At 37.8% G+C, this 16179-nt stretch overlaps 1 protein-coding gene across 3 annotated transcripts in view; it reads right to left on the bottom strand.

Moving 5' to 3' along the window:
• The window catches only part of LOC127432036 (cyclin-Y), an 85473-nt gene that overhangs the window by 7180 nt on the left and 62114 nt on the right, over positions 1-16179 (bottom strand). For all 3 annotated transcript variants that reach the window (XM_051682806.1, XM_051682805.1, XM_051682807.1), the window contains 6 exons: positions 15763-15798; positions 11129-11186; positions 10014-10133; positions 4304-4470; positions 2681-2843; positions 198-669 (listed from right to left, as the gene is read on the bottom strand). In XM_051682806.1, coding sequence (XP_051538766.1) covers positions 553-669; positions 2681-2843; positions 4304-4470; positions 10014-10133; positions 11129-11186; positions 15763-15798 — 661 coding nt within the window. In that variant the 3' untranslated portion in view covers positions 198-552. The remainder of the gene's footprint in view (positions 1-197; positions 670-2680; positions 2844-4303; positions 4471-10013; positions 10134-11128; positions 11187-15762; positions 15799-16179) is intronic.

The following is a 16179-nucleotide window of genomic DNA, read 5'->3' as shown; positions in this document are numbered from 1 at the left end:
AATGTTTGTCTTTTGTCTTAATTCTGAACAATATATTGATTGTTAAATACTTTTTGGGGCCACTATATCTAGGGAACATCTTAAGAACTGGTTGATTTTGGCCATCCTGACTTTTGGCTGTTAGGATACATGTGCCCCCGATGAAATGTTCTAACCATAGATCAAGATCAAGAAACATGTTGTGAAAACCTCCTCACCTAGAATGGCAAACATATATGACACAAAGCTGTTGGAATGCTGTTCCTGTCATTGGGCAGCACTTGGAATTTCTCCCTCGTTTATATCCTTTCATCCATGTCCTTCAGTTTTTCTGAACTGCAGCAGGAGTGTCTTCCTCTTTGTCTTCTAAGCCACAAGTTTGAAAGTGATCTTTGTGTGGGTTTCTTGTATGTACAGCAGCCTTACGACCAGCAAGAACACTCTTCTGAATAAAAGCCACTGGCTCAAGAGTCTTGTGAAGGTACTAAACACATATGTGTCCTCTTAGAGAACGCTTCTTCTGACAGTCTCTTCCTCTCTGTCTTTCATGAGAGTCCCCAACGTCCACTGTTATTAGGATATGATGGCCGGCGACCATCTGACCACTGTTAGGTTATCTGCACTCACGGAGCGCTTCTTGGCCACTTTTCTCAAGTCTTTATATTTGTCATCACAAAGCCTGGAGATCGCCTGTGAGAAAAATGAGAAGGGTATAAAGATATATTTCAACATAAACTCCTCTGTTCCCTCAAGTAATTTAGGCATGCGCAAGATTCGTTTTGAGAGTGTGGAAAGAGCCACATCAGTTTGAAATCTAGAGGAAATACCAAAAATGTGATTCCCTACAAGCACAACTGGACATTGCCTATTTGAAATTCTCATGGGTTAATGGATACCTGTCAGAATGTGTTGCAGCAAAAGTTCTCAAATGTTCTCAACACTTATTTTTCCACCATCCCCATTAAAGTCAATTTGTTTGCAACATTCTCTGATGCAGCGTAAACTCTAATTAGTAGGCAAACCAAGCCTCAAAAGTCTAAAAGTAGCTATTCACTGACAATATTCCCTACTCAGTACAGGCAAATTTGAATACCGTCTCTTGCTTCAACTTGGATCTGGAAAGTTGGTGTGAGTCAACAGTTTTAAACAACAAACTATCCATCATATTTCTAGCCAATATTCTACTCAATATACTATTTCTATTCTATTCTAGTTCAATCATCCAGTGTTCATTTTAATCACGGTGCCCCCCAAGGTTCGGTCCTTGGTCCTCTTCTTTTCATAATACCTTAATACCTTAAAGGGATAGTTCACCCAAAAATGAAAATTCTCTCATCATTTATTCGCCCCAGATGTGCATGACTTTCTCTCTTCAGCAGAACACAAACAAAGATTTCTGGAAGACTATTTCAGCTCTGTAGGTCCATAAAATGTAAGTGACTGGGTGCCAAATTTTTGAAGCACCAAAAAGCACACATAGCCATCATAAAAGTAATCCATTCGACTCCAGCAGATTAACTACTGTCTTCTGAAGTGAAACGCTAGGTGTGTGTAAGGAACAGATCAATATTTAAATATTTTTTTTACAAAAAATTCACAAGGGTCGAGGTCACGCAGCCTCTTGTGTGACATAAGCACGTTGGCAAGTGCACGCGAGAACTGACGTGTGAAATATGAAAAAATACAGAAGCGTAGTGTTGTTTACAACAGAGGAGCATAGATATTCATACATAGATGCCTCATTTGGCTGGATTGGATATATCAACTGCGGCGCCATCTTGGAACGGTCAACAAGGAGAGCTGTTTGAATTGGTTTGAATGCAGGTGAAAGGAGGAGATGCCTCAGACCGAGCTCCTTGCTCAGACCGCTGCATAAACTGTTCCTTTATATTATTAGATGCTAGCAAGGCCCAAGTCACTTGTCTGATTCCCAGGAAATGCATTTACTGATAAAATGTTTACCTTGAATGCACTTTAAATTGACTTGGATAAAAGTGTCTGCCAAATGCTTAAATGTAAATGGTCCTAGAGTGTGGGGTTGTCGATTGCTGACATAATGCTGTTATATATAATACAACTTATTGATGAGACGTTCACAAAAATTCTGATTCCGAACAAGCAATCAAATTAAAAAAAATTATTTACTCAAAATTCACTTAAACCATTACAAATGGAAAATGTTAGTATCCTTTGGCATTTTGAGATGACAGCTGATTGTGTAGGAGTGTATAAAAAAGGGAACAGCAATGACGGTTCTCTGTTGTGGTTGCAGCATGAAAGAAATGGATCAGAAACCACAGAGGGACTGAGTCCCCCCCCTCATGGACCACTGACCCTGGAGGGGCTAGCCATGCTACACCACCAGTGCGACACACACACACACACACACACACACACACACACACACACACACACACTATAGGCCTGGTCTTGTCAGGACTATAATTGGCCAGCATCAAGGCTGGATGTTGGCAAAAGAGACACATGGGAATTCAGGCGAGGTAATTACTCAGCCCTGCTGCTACTGAACCAACAGATAAACATAACATATCATGATATTCCCTGTTTGTGTTCCTCAAATTTTACTAGGACAATGTTAGTTAGGGATGGGTCATGATGGCTGACAAGTCATTGGACATACAGTAAATATCCTGAGCTATAAAATGTAAGTTAATGATCTGGAGTGGTATTGGCCCCTCACCTCCAGTTTCTGGGCCTTGTCTCTGCTGAGAGGCTCCAGGGGGAAGCTGATGTTGTTCGCCTCCGAGAGTGAACGCAAGTCGAAGTAATACTTGGCATAGACGCTGGATGGAACATTAATATTGAACTGCAGCAGCTCTAGAAACTGCCGCTCCAACTCGTTCCTGAAAAACAGAGAGAAGGCAATTAGCTTTGCATATGTTCCTTTTGACGTTTGTCAGTGGGAGGTTATAAATGAAAAGAAATCTTGACAGTTTTGCTTTATAAAGACTTTCAGAATTGGCATCCTTAAAAGAACAGTTGCCCAAAATTAAAATTCAGTCATCATTTAGTCACCCTCACCTTGTTCCAAATCTGTATGACTTTCTTCAGTGGAACACAAAAGGAGAACTGTTGAAAAATTTACTGGCCGCTCTTTTCTACATAATGAAAATGGATGGCGACTGGGACTGCCAAGATCCAGAATGAGAAAAAAACAAAAACAAAAAAACACCATAAAAGCAGAACCGTATGACTTGTGCACGATATGTCAATTCTTCTGAAGCTGTAGTGTGCTTTTGGTGCCTTTTTACTGTCATTTTGGAATTTGACTGTTCCACTCCCCATCACTTACATTATATGAAAAAGAGCGACCAGGATATTCTTCAAAATTTCTCCTATCATGCTAAATGGTAGAAAGTAACAGAGGTTTGGAATAACTCGAGGGTGAGTAAATGATGAAAGAATTTTCACATCTGGGTGAACCATCTCTTTAAATGCTAAAGATAAATGTACAAAGAAACAAAGAACATAAAAACAGCAATGTGTTTTCATTTCAAGTCATGACCCTGAAAAGAAACAAATGACTAGTCTTGATCATCCGTTCTTGTTAAAAATCTTCCTGTATACATTTCTCACCACTTATTAAAGTCCTCACAGTTCAAAATAAATACAATCCTATTGTCAACCCAACCACAGAATTATTTCCACTCATGCAGAAAACCAACCAGCTAAATATAGCTAGCAGTGCATTCTCTGAAAATAAAATAAGAACAGACACCCACAAAAACACACTCTTTGGTCCTTCTCTCTTCTGTGGTGCACTCTGAGGACAATTTGACTGTCATCATTGTCACTGGAGTCTTAAAGTAACTATGTACTCAGCAGGGGTCAAGAGGGCACACAGGACAACATGTTGAAAGTTTCAGGTATCCCCCTTCCCATTTTCAAGACTAATTTCACGGGTCTTGTTTCTGTGCCTTGGGGATGTGATATATGCAACATCTTATTCTTCAGGTTATCAAGCATCATAAATATCAATCCGGTAACAATTTACAGTAAGGTTCAATTTGTTAACAACATTAGTTAACATGAACTGACAATGAACAATACTTTTACAGCATTTATTAATATTGGTTAAAGTTTATTTCAACATATAATAATACATTTTTAAAATCAAAAGTTGAATATGTTTACATTAGTTAATCCACTATGAACTAACATGGACTAACAAATAACAACTGTATTTTTAATTAACTAGCATTAACAAAGTTTAATAAATAATAATTATAAAGTACTTGGCAAGTTTGGTAGGATTAATCAATCAAAGTATCAGTACTGTACACATACACACATACACACTCACATGTCTTCGACGGTGATGTCTTTGAGGATCTGGCAGTAGTCGACGTTCCACACGGCCTGATCATCCCACACCTTTGACGCCAACAGGATGGCACCCAACACAATCCTCTTCCAGTTAGCAGGACAGATGTCAATCTCTGCATATGTTAATAATCTCTCCAAATACACCTGATAGAGACATAGAGAGAGAGAGAGAGAGAGAGAGAGAGAGCATTTTACAAACTTTAAATTTCATCCCACAGAGATTATCGTAAGTACAACATAGAGGAGATTTGTTTTGTAGTGTGTGATTTAACATAATGTAACAAAGTGCTGGTGCTTTCTTTACCAAATCATAATCTTTCTTTAACAACTTTAATATTAACTCACAAAGGGGGCTTTAATAGCAAATCTGTTTAATGTTATTATTGAACAAGTCAGCTGGAAAGAGACCAATGCTTGTTTTCAGATTCTGGTGTCTGAACATTGAGTTTCTGTTTTTGGAGTGAGGTTATTGCAGTGTCACTGCAAATATCTGATTGCTGCGAGACTGACACACAGGTCAGGGGATTCATGGTGAAAGACAAACACACACATACACTGACCTACACAAACACCTGATGCCCCACCACAGTCGAACTGCAAACCAAACACCATGAAGTTTTATAACGAATACTCACTGCACGATAATTCCATGCACGCGCTGGTGTATGTTTCGGCCAGTGGACACCTTAAATAACGAACCAACCTTGGCTTGGGATCGATGCCTTTTTTACACATCGATAATCGGAAGATTTTCCCGATGATTATAGATATATATCGGGATTTTTTTCAGATATAAATAGGGCTGCTCGTTGCACAATAGTCTTTGTCTTTTCAAACATATTTCTCAACACAACTTTGGTAAAGATTGAGCGGCAGAGTAAATTAAAGTGGGTCGCACACTAGACGCATCTGGCGGATGACATAGCACATTCTAAAATTCGAAACAATTATTTTCTACGAAGGTACGCACACACCGCCGCTGCCGCTCCCGGAAGCTGCTCAAAATTCTCACATAGTTTTCCATTAAATTCGACCCAAATCATTATCAAAGGACAAAGATTATTTACTCTAGCCATCACTGGATGATATATTGTGTATATGTATTTTTCATATAGCCTACACAATGTATTTTCTGTTACAAGTATGTTGTTTTGTGGTTTGACAGCTTGAATGAAAGACCTATTCAAGGCTACATACATAGAAATTGCATAATAAAAGTCGCCATTGCTAATTGTTCAGTTTGTGCAGTTACACCAGTTTCATACACTAACCTGCAAACTCATCAACAACTCTGTTCATTCTTTAAGTACAAAAATGTTCATAACTTTGGACTGCTATCTGCTGCGCCGCATCAGCTCATCCGCATGTGATACCGGTGCATTTCCTGACCGCGACCTTACCCTAAGTATGACCAAAGGTAATGGTGGTGCTTGCCTTAGCAAACCACTAATAATGTTCCCTTGTCAAGTGTTTGAATTGTGAGCCAGTGTTCTGTTGACGTTGTGTGTGACAGTATGTGATAGCCATGGGTGTCTCTAGCATTCCTAAACATTGCTGACGGATGTAGGCGAACAAAGGCATCCTTACAAAAAGAAAAACGCATGATGTATGTGATGAAGAGAATATTTAGAAACACAAATACTATGCAGCATAAATGCACACATGCATACTCAACAGGGAGTAAGAATGTCAAATAAAATATATTTCACACCACACTGAAAAAAATCCAATAACAGGCCAAACCTGCCATATTTGTTTGTAGCGAGTGTTACAATGAAATCACACATTTAATTGGTTTCTCTGCATCTGTGGCTCCTGCTCACCCGTGGGCAGCTGTATATTAAATACGTGTGTATGAGAGTATGCTTGTGTATATGTCTGAATGTTGTGGGCAGTGAGAGCTACCCTTCTGTGCTCGGCTGAACTTTACATTTTATCTACTGATTCACCGCCTGCTGTCCATAGAATATATATAATAATGTATAAACAGGGGAGAGTGGTCAGCACATTCCACAAAAGACTAACTTGGAAAGACCAATCTGGAAGTTATTTAAAAATGCACCGAATTCAAAGCAACACACATTCACATCAATTTTGAGACATTAATAAATGAACATGTCATTTTGAACAACAGGCTGTAATTTCAGTGGAACATAAGCATATGCCTAATGAAAATAAACAACAAAACCCTAAATATATCATAAATCAAGAAGAAGAATGAAACTTAAGCTTTCTTTGTTGAATTTTCCTCAAAATTATAAGTGATTTTGGAAATTGATTTTACATATGTCTGGGTTAATTTACAGTATTTAGGTATTTTTATTTTTTTAATCAAGTGTATTTAAATGAATTTGTGCATGTCAGAACATCAGCAGGTCTGTAGTTTTTATGTCTCCAAATAAGATGCACACAAAATAGTTTATTGAACCGAGTCCAGTATAGTAACAGTTTGACTTTTGATTCTTGGGTATTTTTTGTATAAGAAGTAACAAAGATTTGGCTACATGTGTGATCAATACGCATATATATATATATATATATATATATATATATATATATATATATATATATATATATATATATATATATATATATATATATATACTGCATAAATATTCCACTTTTGGCCAAGACATGGCAGTCTATTGCATACTGTGACAACTCAAAAACAAACACAAAGACAATGTTAAGCTTCATTTAACAAACCAAACAGCTTTAAACTGTGTTTGATATATTGGCAAGTGATTTTCTAGTACCAAATTAGCAATTTAGCATGATTACTCAAGGATAAGATGTTGGAGTGATGGCTGCTGGAAATGGGGCCTGTCTAGATTTGATCAAAAATGACTTTTTTCAAATAGTGATGGTGCTGTTTTTTACATCAGTAATGTCCTGACTATACATTGTGATCAGCTGAATGCCACTTTGGTGAATTAAAGTACCAATTTCCCTCTGAAACAGCAAAATCTGTACGTTATTCCAAACTTTTGGCCGCCAGTGTACATTTAATGCACGTTACTTTGTATTCTCTGCATTTGTATAACTTCCATTTTATAAACTTGATTTATATAGTTTCATCAGTCCACAAAACATTTCCCAGTAGCGTTGCAGAGTGTCAAGGTGGTCTTTGGCAAACTTCAAGCACGCAGCAATGTTTTTGTTGGAAAGCAGCAGCTTCTTTCATGTTGTCCTGCCATGGACACCATGCCTGTTTAATGTTTTCCATAGAGAAAACTCGTGAACAGAGATGTTAACCAGTTCCAATGATTCCTTCAAGTCTTTAGCTCTCACTATAGGGTTCTTTTTTTACGTCACTGAGCATTCTGGAGTCATCTTGGCTGGACGGCCACTTCTAGGGAGAGTAGCTACAGTACTAAATCATCTCTATTTATAGACAATTTGTCTAACTGTGGACAGATGAATATCTAAGCTCTTCGAGATAACTTAGTAACCCTTTCAGCTTTGTAACCCTTTCAGCAAATCTAAAATTCTTGATTGTAGGTCAAAATGTTTGAGTGCTTTTTATAAGTCAAAGTAGCTCTAACCAACACCTCCAATCTCCTTTCAATAATTGGAATGCCAGTTTTGCAAACTTTTGACTCTAATTCACATACTTTTTCCAACCTAGACTGTGAATGTTTGAATGATGTATTCAATATGTACAAGGACAAAACAATAATTTGTGTTATTGGTTAAAACAGATTGTGTTTGTTCATTATTGTAACAGATGAAGATCAAACCGGATCTTAAGACAAATGTATATATAAATGAGAGTAATCCCAAAAGGTTCACATAATTTTTCTTGCCACTGTAACTGTGGTTATTTACAAAAAGTTCTAACATACAGTATTATAAGGTGTATTATGAGACATTAATAATGCATTGTAATGCATGTATAATGCCTTTACAATGCATTATATATTTGTGCCTCATAGAAAGTAAAACAATTTTTTTACTACGAGTGAAGTGAAACAAAACGTATATCCCAGATTTCCAAAGAAAATGTTTTGGTATGTAAAATCGTTCAGAATGTATAGGTTTAGGCCTGTCGCAATTATTAAATAACAGTCTGATCATGGTTATTAACTCTAACCAGTTATTTGAGATAACCGCAATTATTGTGCACTTCAAATTCCATTCACATTTTAATGGCCAAATAAAGGAATCTTAAGCAAATATATAAATGCCATCATCGGCGCATTTGTGTGTCATTCAGCTGATTCAGTGGCACTGAGCCAATGTTCAGTGGGGGGCTTTGTGGGGCTCATGCCATCTGTTGCAGGGCTCCCTGTTCTTCTATTCTACTCTATTTGCAAAAGGAACATTTGGGAGTCTAAAATGTATATTTCCTATTGTCACACTAAAGCTGAAGAAATAAATAACCATATTATGACAAATGCTTCTGTGAAACATCTTAAGTGCCTAAAACTTTTACAAAGTACTGTACGTTTTGTTCCGCTATTCCTTGTAATTCTGCAAACACCATGCCTACAAATTACCTAGAGTACTTAGTAATTAAATTACTTTGCCCAAGTAGATTGCTCTTTCAAAATTGGCAATTTTGTTAATTTCCTCCACTTTTCCAAACTGCTTAGACCCAAATAATTGCAGCTTGCAGCAATATTCTTGTTTTATGTTTAAAACGCAGATCTCATTTAGCAGCCATACAATTATATGAATAAAAATACCATTCTGACCATCATACATTCACATCATACATACACATACTTATTTCACAAAATGTGTCATGCCAACAATTGACATCAAAGCGACTCTAATTGTCTACATCAAAATAACAATTTATTTGGATGAATATATTTGCAATTAACACATTTACTCTACTTTGACCTTAAAAATAAATAAATACATGAAACCTTAATAATTCAAGAGATAAACCAACTGGTAGAGTGGAAAGTTTGCCAGATAGAAAGCTAGCCAGTAGAGTCAAGAACCTCATGAAGATCTCTTTACTGTCTACAATGACTCATAGTTTCCCTTCAATTATGAAAGCACCAGTGACAGGCAGTCAGAATAAACCAGTATCTCTCCACCTGTTGCCCCCTGTAGGTCAAGGAACAGACTCAATCTGTCTCAATCTACATTTAGCAACATCACAATGACACACAAACTGTCTATCTGAGAAGTATTAGTTCACTGATAAACATCCTTTGTAGGGCGAGTCAAACCCAGAGATCCCTAAATGAAAGACAGATCTCCCAAAACAGATCCGCTTAATAAAAACAGCACTTCTATTAGTTTCACATAGCCTTTTGATTATTAGCTTAAAGTCCACTTTTTGGTCCACTTTTACAGCTGTACCTCCATACTTTCCCTTAAGCCCATGGCTGGCATTCACAGCCCAAGGATATGTCTAGAACTTGCTTTATGACACCTCATTAAGGTATTTGGCTGATAAAATGAGAAGGAATGAGCCTTGAGGACTTCATTACAGCAGAGGTACAGTCACCACCCAGACATCTGCTGGGCTCAGCCCGCTTATAAAGCAGTAAATATGACAATAATTTTTACCTCTGTGACAGTAAATCTACTTCAGTGATAGTAAACCCTATTTTAACTTGTGCTACCAGGTCCTCAGTATTTTCAAACGTTCCACCAGCCAATTGAAAATGACACAGCTGAGTATGATTTCATTGGATGACCATTAAGTCACATGACTAGTCACTCACCAGTGTAACTATGGCACACTCTGCTGTGAGCTGGGCAGCACTGAACAGCGTACGGACAAATCGGTAGATCTGTTTCTGTTCAGGGTCGTGCTTGTCATAATCCGATGGCACTTCCGATTTCTGCAGGAAAAAGTGAGAAGGAAAAATGAAGTCAGGCAGTTTGAGAACAGTTAAGGGTATTTCTTCAACTGCAGGGGTAAAACTAATAGATTTTCATCTTTTGTAATTTTGTTATATGAAGGGCAAATTATTATTATTTTATTTTTTTTACTTTTGCTGTTTTACTGTTAAATGCATACCATGGGTCTATAATGACCTCATTCCACCCCCTTTACCTCATCCATTTTTCATGTTATGCCCCACCTCTTCAGTATTCCTCAGCCTTTCTCTTATAAATAGTTTAACAATAAAAAATATCCACAAATTGTAAAAACAAAACAAAGAAATTTCTAATTGCTTAAACACCAAAAGTGTATAAGATCTTAAGTAATGCAAGATATGTAATATTATCATATTTAAAAAAAAAAAAAAAAAATGATAACTTAAACAAAAAGTCAACTCAGTTCTAAACAAATAGCCATTTCAATATTTGAGAAAAAACTTGTAATACATTTTACCAAATTACAAAGTCAACCTAATAAAGTTAGTGTACTTTTTAACCAAGGAGACAACAATGTGTGAACAGAATATGTTTATTTCCAATCAAGCAGTAACTTTGTCAAATTATCCAAAAAGTGTGAAAATATTATTTAATTGTGTGTGTTAAGGATAAATAAAATGCTATCTATGAAATTTACCCTGGCAAGAAATCAGTTGGCTATTTTGTTTCCAAAATATTTGAAATGTTATTTCCACAACAGGTTGGTATTAAAACAACACATAATTAGATATGTGGTATAAATGGCATGTGGTAGAACACTTGCCAGAACACTTCTTTGATGCGTGTATATTCACTGTTATACATTTTTAATACAAATTACTAGTAAAAGTATGAAAAGTGTTTTTTTTAAGGGAGCTTAAAAGTCTTTAAGTCCACAGATGAAAAAAAAAAAAAAATGCCCATAGTTGAAGAAACAACTTAATATCTTATAAATGAGCTGCAGTAAAAGACTTACTGAAAGTGGATGAAGTTTTTCATCAAAAATGTCTAACAGCATTCGCCCGTCCACATTTCTAAAAGAAGAGTGGTTAACAGATATTAGATTAGGAAGAACTGGAATTTATTGACTGTCTAAGCTGTATTTGTGTAATGCATTCAAAAACAATATTCTTTGAATGTTGGCTAAACAAAACCTTGTCTGAAAGTTAAAAAAATATCTTTAAAAAGTCTTGAAGTTTGTGAAGGATAAAGCATTAGCAGATTAATAATTGAATAGGTTTTTGCTGTACAAACAGACAGATAGACAACAGCCCTCACTGACCTGAGCCAAATCAAAGAGATACAAACAGTGTACCAAAGAAAAGCTCAGTGACTGAAAAAATTGACAATATGCATTAAATAGAAGCCACAGATTATACCACTTATACCATGGTCACTTGCAAGCATTGAAAAGTTAAAGCTATCATTGATTTTTGCAGTGCGAATTTCAACAGGAAGAATAACAATAACGGTTAACTTTATCTACGGGTCATTACATCTAGAATTCTGCACGTTCTAATGTGAAAGTGAAACTAAACAGGACCCATATGTGACTTTCAGATGTAAAAGTGAAAGTGGAGATTTAAAAAAAGGACTAACATTTTTATTTCTCACCCACACCTATCATATCGCTTTCGAAGATATAGATTTAACCACTAGACGTCATATGGATTACTTTTATGTTTCCTTTATGTGATTTTTGGAGCTACAAGGGTCTGGCCACCATTCACTTGCATTGTAAGGATCTACAGTGCTGACATATTGTTCTAAAAATCTTTGTTTGTGTTCTTCTGAAGAAAGAAAGTCATACACATCTGGGATGGCATAAGGGTGAGAAAATGTTAAGACAATTTTTGGGTGAACTATCCCTTTAAGGCTGCAAAATTTATTTAATTAAGATGAAATGCAGTTCCTAAACCGCAAAAGGCTGTGTTTTATAAAAATGTCTCAGTTACGACTGTAACCTTTGTTCCCTAAAAGGAGAAAATGAGACGCTGTGTCAGTAGCTGAGGCTATGGGAGTGCCGATCACTGAAACCCTTTACAATCACGGCAATTTCAATGGAAGATGGCGCATGGCGCACTGCCTCCGATGTGCACGTTATCGCGGACATATAAACCAGAGCACAGTGCCATTTCATCAGGATTTTCACCTGAAAGGAGAAGCATCTCTCTGTCCCTTAACAGCGAGATATCAGTATTGCGGCAAACTGGTCTGGTTCCTTCCTTTCAGGGAACCAAGGTTACAGTTGTAACAGAGATGTTCTCTTTCAAGTCAGTCACTTCGACACTGCCTCAGTAGCTGATGCTATGGGAGCCTATACCATAATGCTGTGCTACTAATTTACATGCACGAAAGCAATTCCCACTAGCCAACAGGGAAGTAAAGAGCACTGAAATACTCCACCCCTTCACACTGAAAAATAGGAAGGAAGAGGGAGAACAAATAAACCATTTATTGTTATAGCACAACAATGACACTAGCCATACCAGGTAGTGGAACAATGCATAAAATGCTCTGCTTCACACAAAGTAGTAAGAGAAGAGATAAATGGCCATAAACTGGGAAAGTAATACATTGGAACTAGCCAACAGGGTAGTAGACCAATGAAAATAACACTCTTTGCAATGTAGAGCAGAAGAGAGAGGACGAAATGGTCAAAACCAGCCTGTCAACATAAGAAATGACACTAGCCATGCAGAGTAGTGAAACACTGATAAATCAACCCTCTTTCGCAGCCAAGATCTGGGAAGTGAGGGAGGAAAATTCAAAGTTATACAACCTGGCAAAGGTGTTACGGGAAGCCCAGCATGCAGATGTCATCTAAGGACAACAGTGAGAAAGTTTTTGCTTGTAGATGGCCAAACCCTTTGAATGGCCTCCAAAGCACATAAAAAGCTGTTCAAACAGCCTTAATTAACTCAGTTGGTTAATGTACACACATAATGCCCTCACAGGGCAGAGCATGTGCAACCTCATAGCCTCATCTGATTCAAAAAAGCTTGCAGGGTATCAACCTGGGCCCTAAAGGGTTTGGCCAGCACTTTGGGCACATTACCCACCCTGGGCTTGAGAGCGGCTTTAGAAAAGGCCTGAAGGTCCCCAACACATCTGAATGAAGCCAAAGCGAGTAGCAGCACAATCTTCAAAGAGAGTTTGCGTAAGCTTATCGCCTCTAGTGGCTCAAAGGGAGAACCCCAGGACTGTAGTGGGGCGAGAGTGTCTTAGCCACCTCGCACCACGTAGAAACTTCCTGACGAGGGTGTTTGCCGGTCGCTATTGTAGCGATATACACCAAGCGTGGATGGAGTAAATCCTGTATCCAAACGCTCTTGCAAAAAGCAAAGTATTGTCTGCACGGAGCAACTCACTGGGTCCTCACAAAGGAAAGAACACCAGTCAGCACTTGACAATGGTACAAATTATGTTGGGGCACACCTTGAACTGAGAAAGGCCTTAAAAGAACTTAATCACCTTAAAAGTCTGAAACAGCATGAAACAATAAAGCCCCTGCATTTGCTGACGTGAGAAGCTGCAGTTTAAGTTGAAGGCTTTCAGATTCCCGCAAGCTACTGATCTCTTGGTCTATATCACATGCACTTTGGAAGCAGTCATGGCTTCAACCCCCACCAGTCCAGAGAGCAAGGCTTGCTCCTTCAACAATGAATTTACTTCTGAAAATTATAATGACCAGGTGTACATGTGCTTTGACTCCTCATGTGGCTACAGCAGGAAAGGAAATCTCACAACAACATTATGCTGAAACCTTTGAGCACAAATGGTACTGAGGTATTTGACATTAAAGAAGGAGAAGAAGAGGCACACAAATGGATCATCCCTGATCACTTCTCAAAGAAATTTCCCACAGAGGAGCATCCAACAGCTCTACCAGCTCTGGAACCAAAGCCTGTTGAGCTACTTCAGGGCAACTAGCAACACTGTTAACCTGTCCTCCCGAACATTGCAGAGTAACAATCGGACAGGAGGGAATGCATATTTGCATTTCCCTGAGCTAGGGCGTCCAAGCCAGCAGAGCCTGGGCCACAACTGCAGTGTTGTCTGTGCAGACCTAACCGAGTCAGACCAGTTTATACAGTACTGTGCAAAATTTTTAGGCACTTGTGAAAAATGTTGCACAGTGAGAATGTCTTCAAAAATAATGACAAATAGTTTTCATTTATCACTTAATGTAATACAAAGTCCAGTAAACATAAAAAAGCTAAATCAATTTTTGATATAACCACCTTTGCCTTTAAAACAGCACCAATTCTCCTAGATACATCTGGGTTGTTGGCAGATAGGATGTTCCAAGCTTCTTGGAGAATTCGCCACAGTTCTTCTATCTATTTAGGCGGTCTCAATTGCTTCTGTCTCTTTATGTAATCTCAGACTGACACGATGTTCAGTGGAGGGCTTTGTGGGGGCCATGACATCTGCTGCAGGGCTCCCTGTTCTTCTATTCTAATCTTTTCTATTTGCAAAAGTAATGTTTGGGAGTCTAACATTTATATTTCCTATTGACACACTAAAGCTGAAGATATAAATAACCATCTTAAGTCAAATGCTTTTGTGAAACATCTTATGTGCCTAAGACTTTTGCACAGTACTCTATGTCCATGATGATGCAAAGCGCCATCTGCCAATGAGATTGGTTTGATTGATAAGGGTTTCAGAGATCAGCACTCCTGTGAAGAGCTACCATAGCATTAGCTATAGATGAAGCATAGAAGTGACCGACTTGTAAGGGAACAGTCCTTTCACAGTCTGCATTCAGTGCTTCAGTCAGCGATGAGTGATCGAGTGATGTCCTCTAACAGGTGTGTGCTGAGCAGCGCAGTAATATTAGATGATGTTTGTCTTACAATTCAAATAGTCTTGCCTAGTTTTTCCGGACAGCAAAAGATGCCTTTGATGGGTCCGGGTTTCCTTCTCTTGATTTGTGCAAAACACAGCTGAATGTCAAACCATACTTTCCTTACAAGCCTTAGGGGTGAGTTAAAGGTGTCTCATTAAGGAGGACAGCAGAGTAGGTGCAGTAATATCAAACAGTGATTAAAACGGACTGGAACTACCTGTGCATTAATGGTTTTTTTTTTTTTTTTTTTACATACACATTCCAGCCAATCAGAATAGAAATTCGAATAGACCATGGTATAAATATAATTGCAGCCCTATATACTGTAATTGCATGTATAACTGCATCTGTAACAGTTGAATGTTGCCCTCTTGGCTTCTGAAGATGAGTACTTCTGCAATAAATTGCTGCACTGGAAACGGCACTGCAAAACTTGGCTGGTGCCACTTTGAAATAAACCTGAGAGCTACTCATATACACACATCACGTCTGTGAACCTCCCGACAGGAGGACAATCGATCTTTCTCTCACACACAGTGCAGCATATGTGCTTCAGTTCTACAGAGAGTGTTATTTCAACCCCAGAGTCCAGTCCCATTTAAAAAACTCCAGCCTGTCGGTTTAAAGTGTGACACACACTGAAACTGCACTCTGCTGGACTCCACAACTCCATTTAGCAGGACCAAATGAAAAACAATTTTCTTGCTGTGCCATTAAAATGGCTTTAAAAACTCAAACACACATGAAAATCATACCTGTTCTTTATGTGGTAGTATATTGCAAGGGCGACACTGTGAACAGAAGAAATAGGGGAAACTGATATGATGTAATAATCAATATGATGATGCAACATTAATTCAAGCTAAAGGACTAGTGGGGCATTTATATGAAGCTAGAATTATAGCCAGAGTAGATATGGATATTTCACTAAATCTTCTTCATATTTGATCTACTAGATTCAGTGCATCAGTGAATCTCACGAAAACATGACAAGGTCATATTTGTCCCACAATCAAAAGAAAAAAAAAAAAATATGACTATTATTTGCATACAGAAAATAATGGTCATCACTGTCATGCATCCGGATGTTTTACTTATGAGGGATTTTTTCCCCAACATTTCCATTATTCTCAGTAATGATTATCATTACACTCTCATTAATCTAATACAAT

This window comes from Myxocyprinus asiaticus, chromosome 41 (assembly GCF_019703515.2).
Source record: "Myxocyprinus asiaticus isolate MX2 ecotype Aquarium Trade chromosome 41, UBuf_Myxa_2, whole genome shotgun sequence".
Taxonomy (NCBI): Eukaryota; Metazoa; Chordata; class Actinopteri; order Cypriniformes; family Catostomidae; genus Myxocyprinus; species Myxocyprinus asiaticus.
The sequence above is the reverse complement of the archived record's forward strand: the minus strand, read 5'-3'. Positions and strand labels throughout refer to the sequence as shown.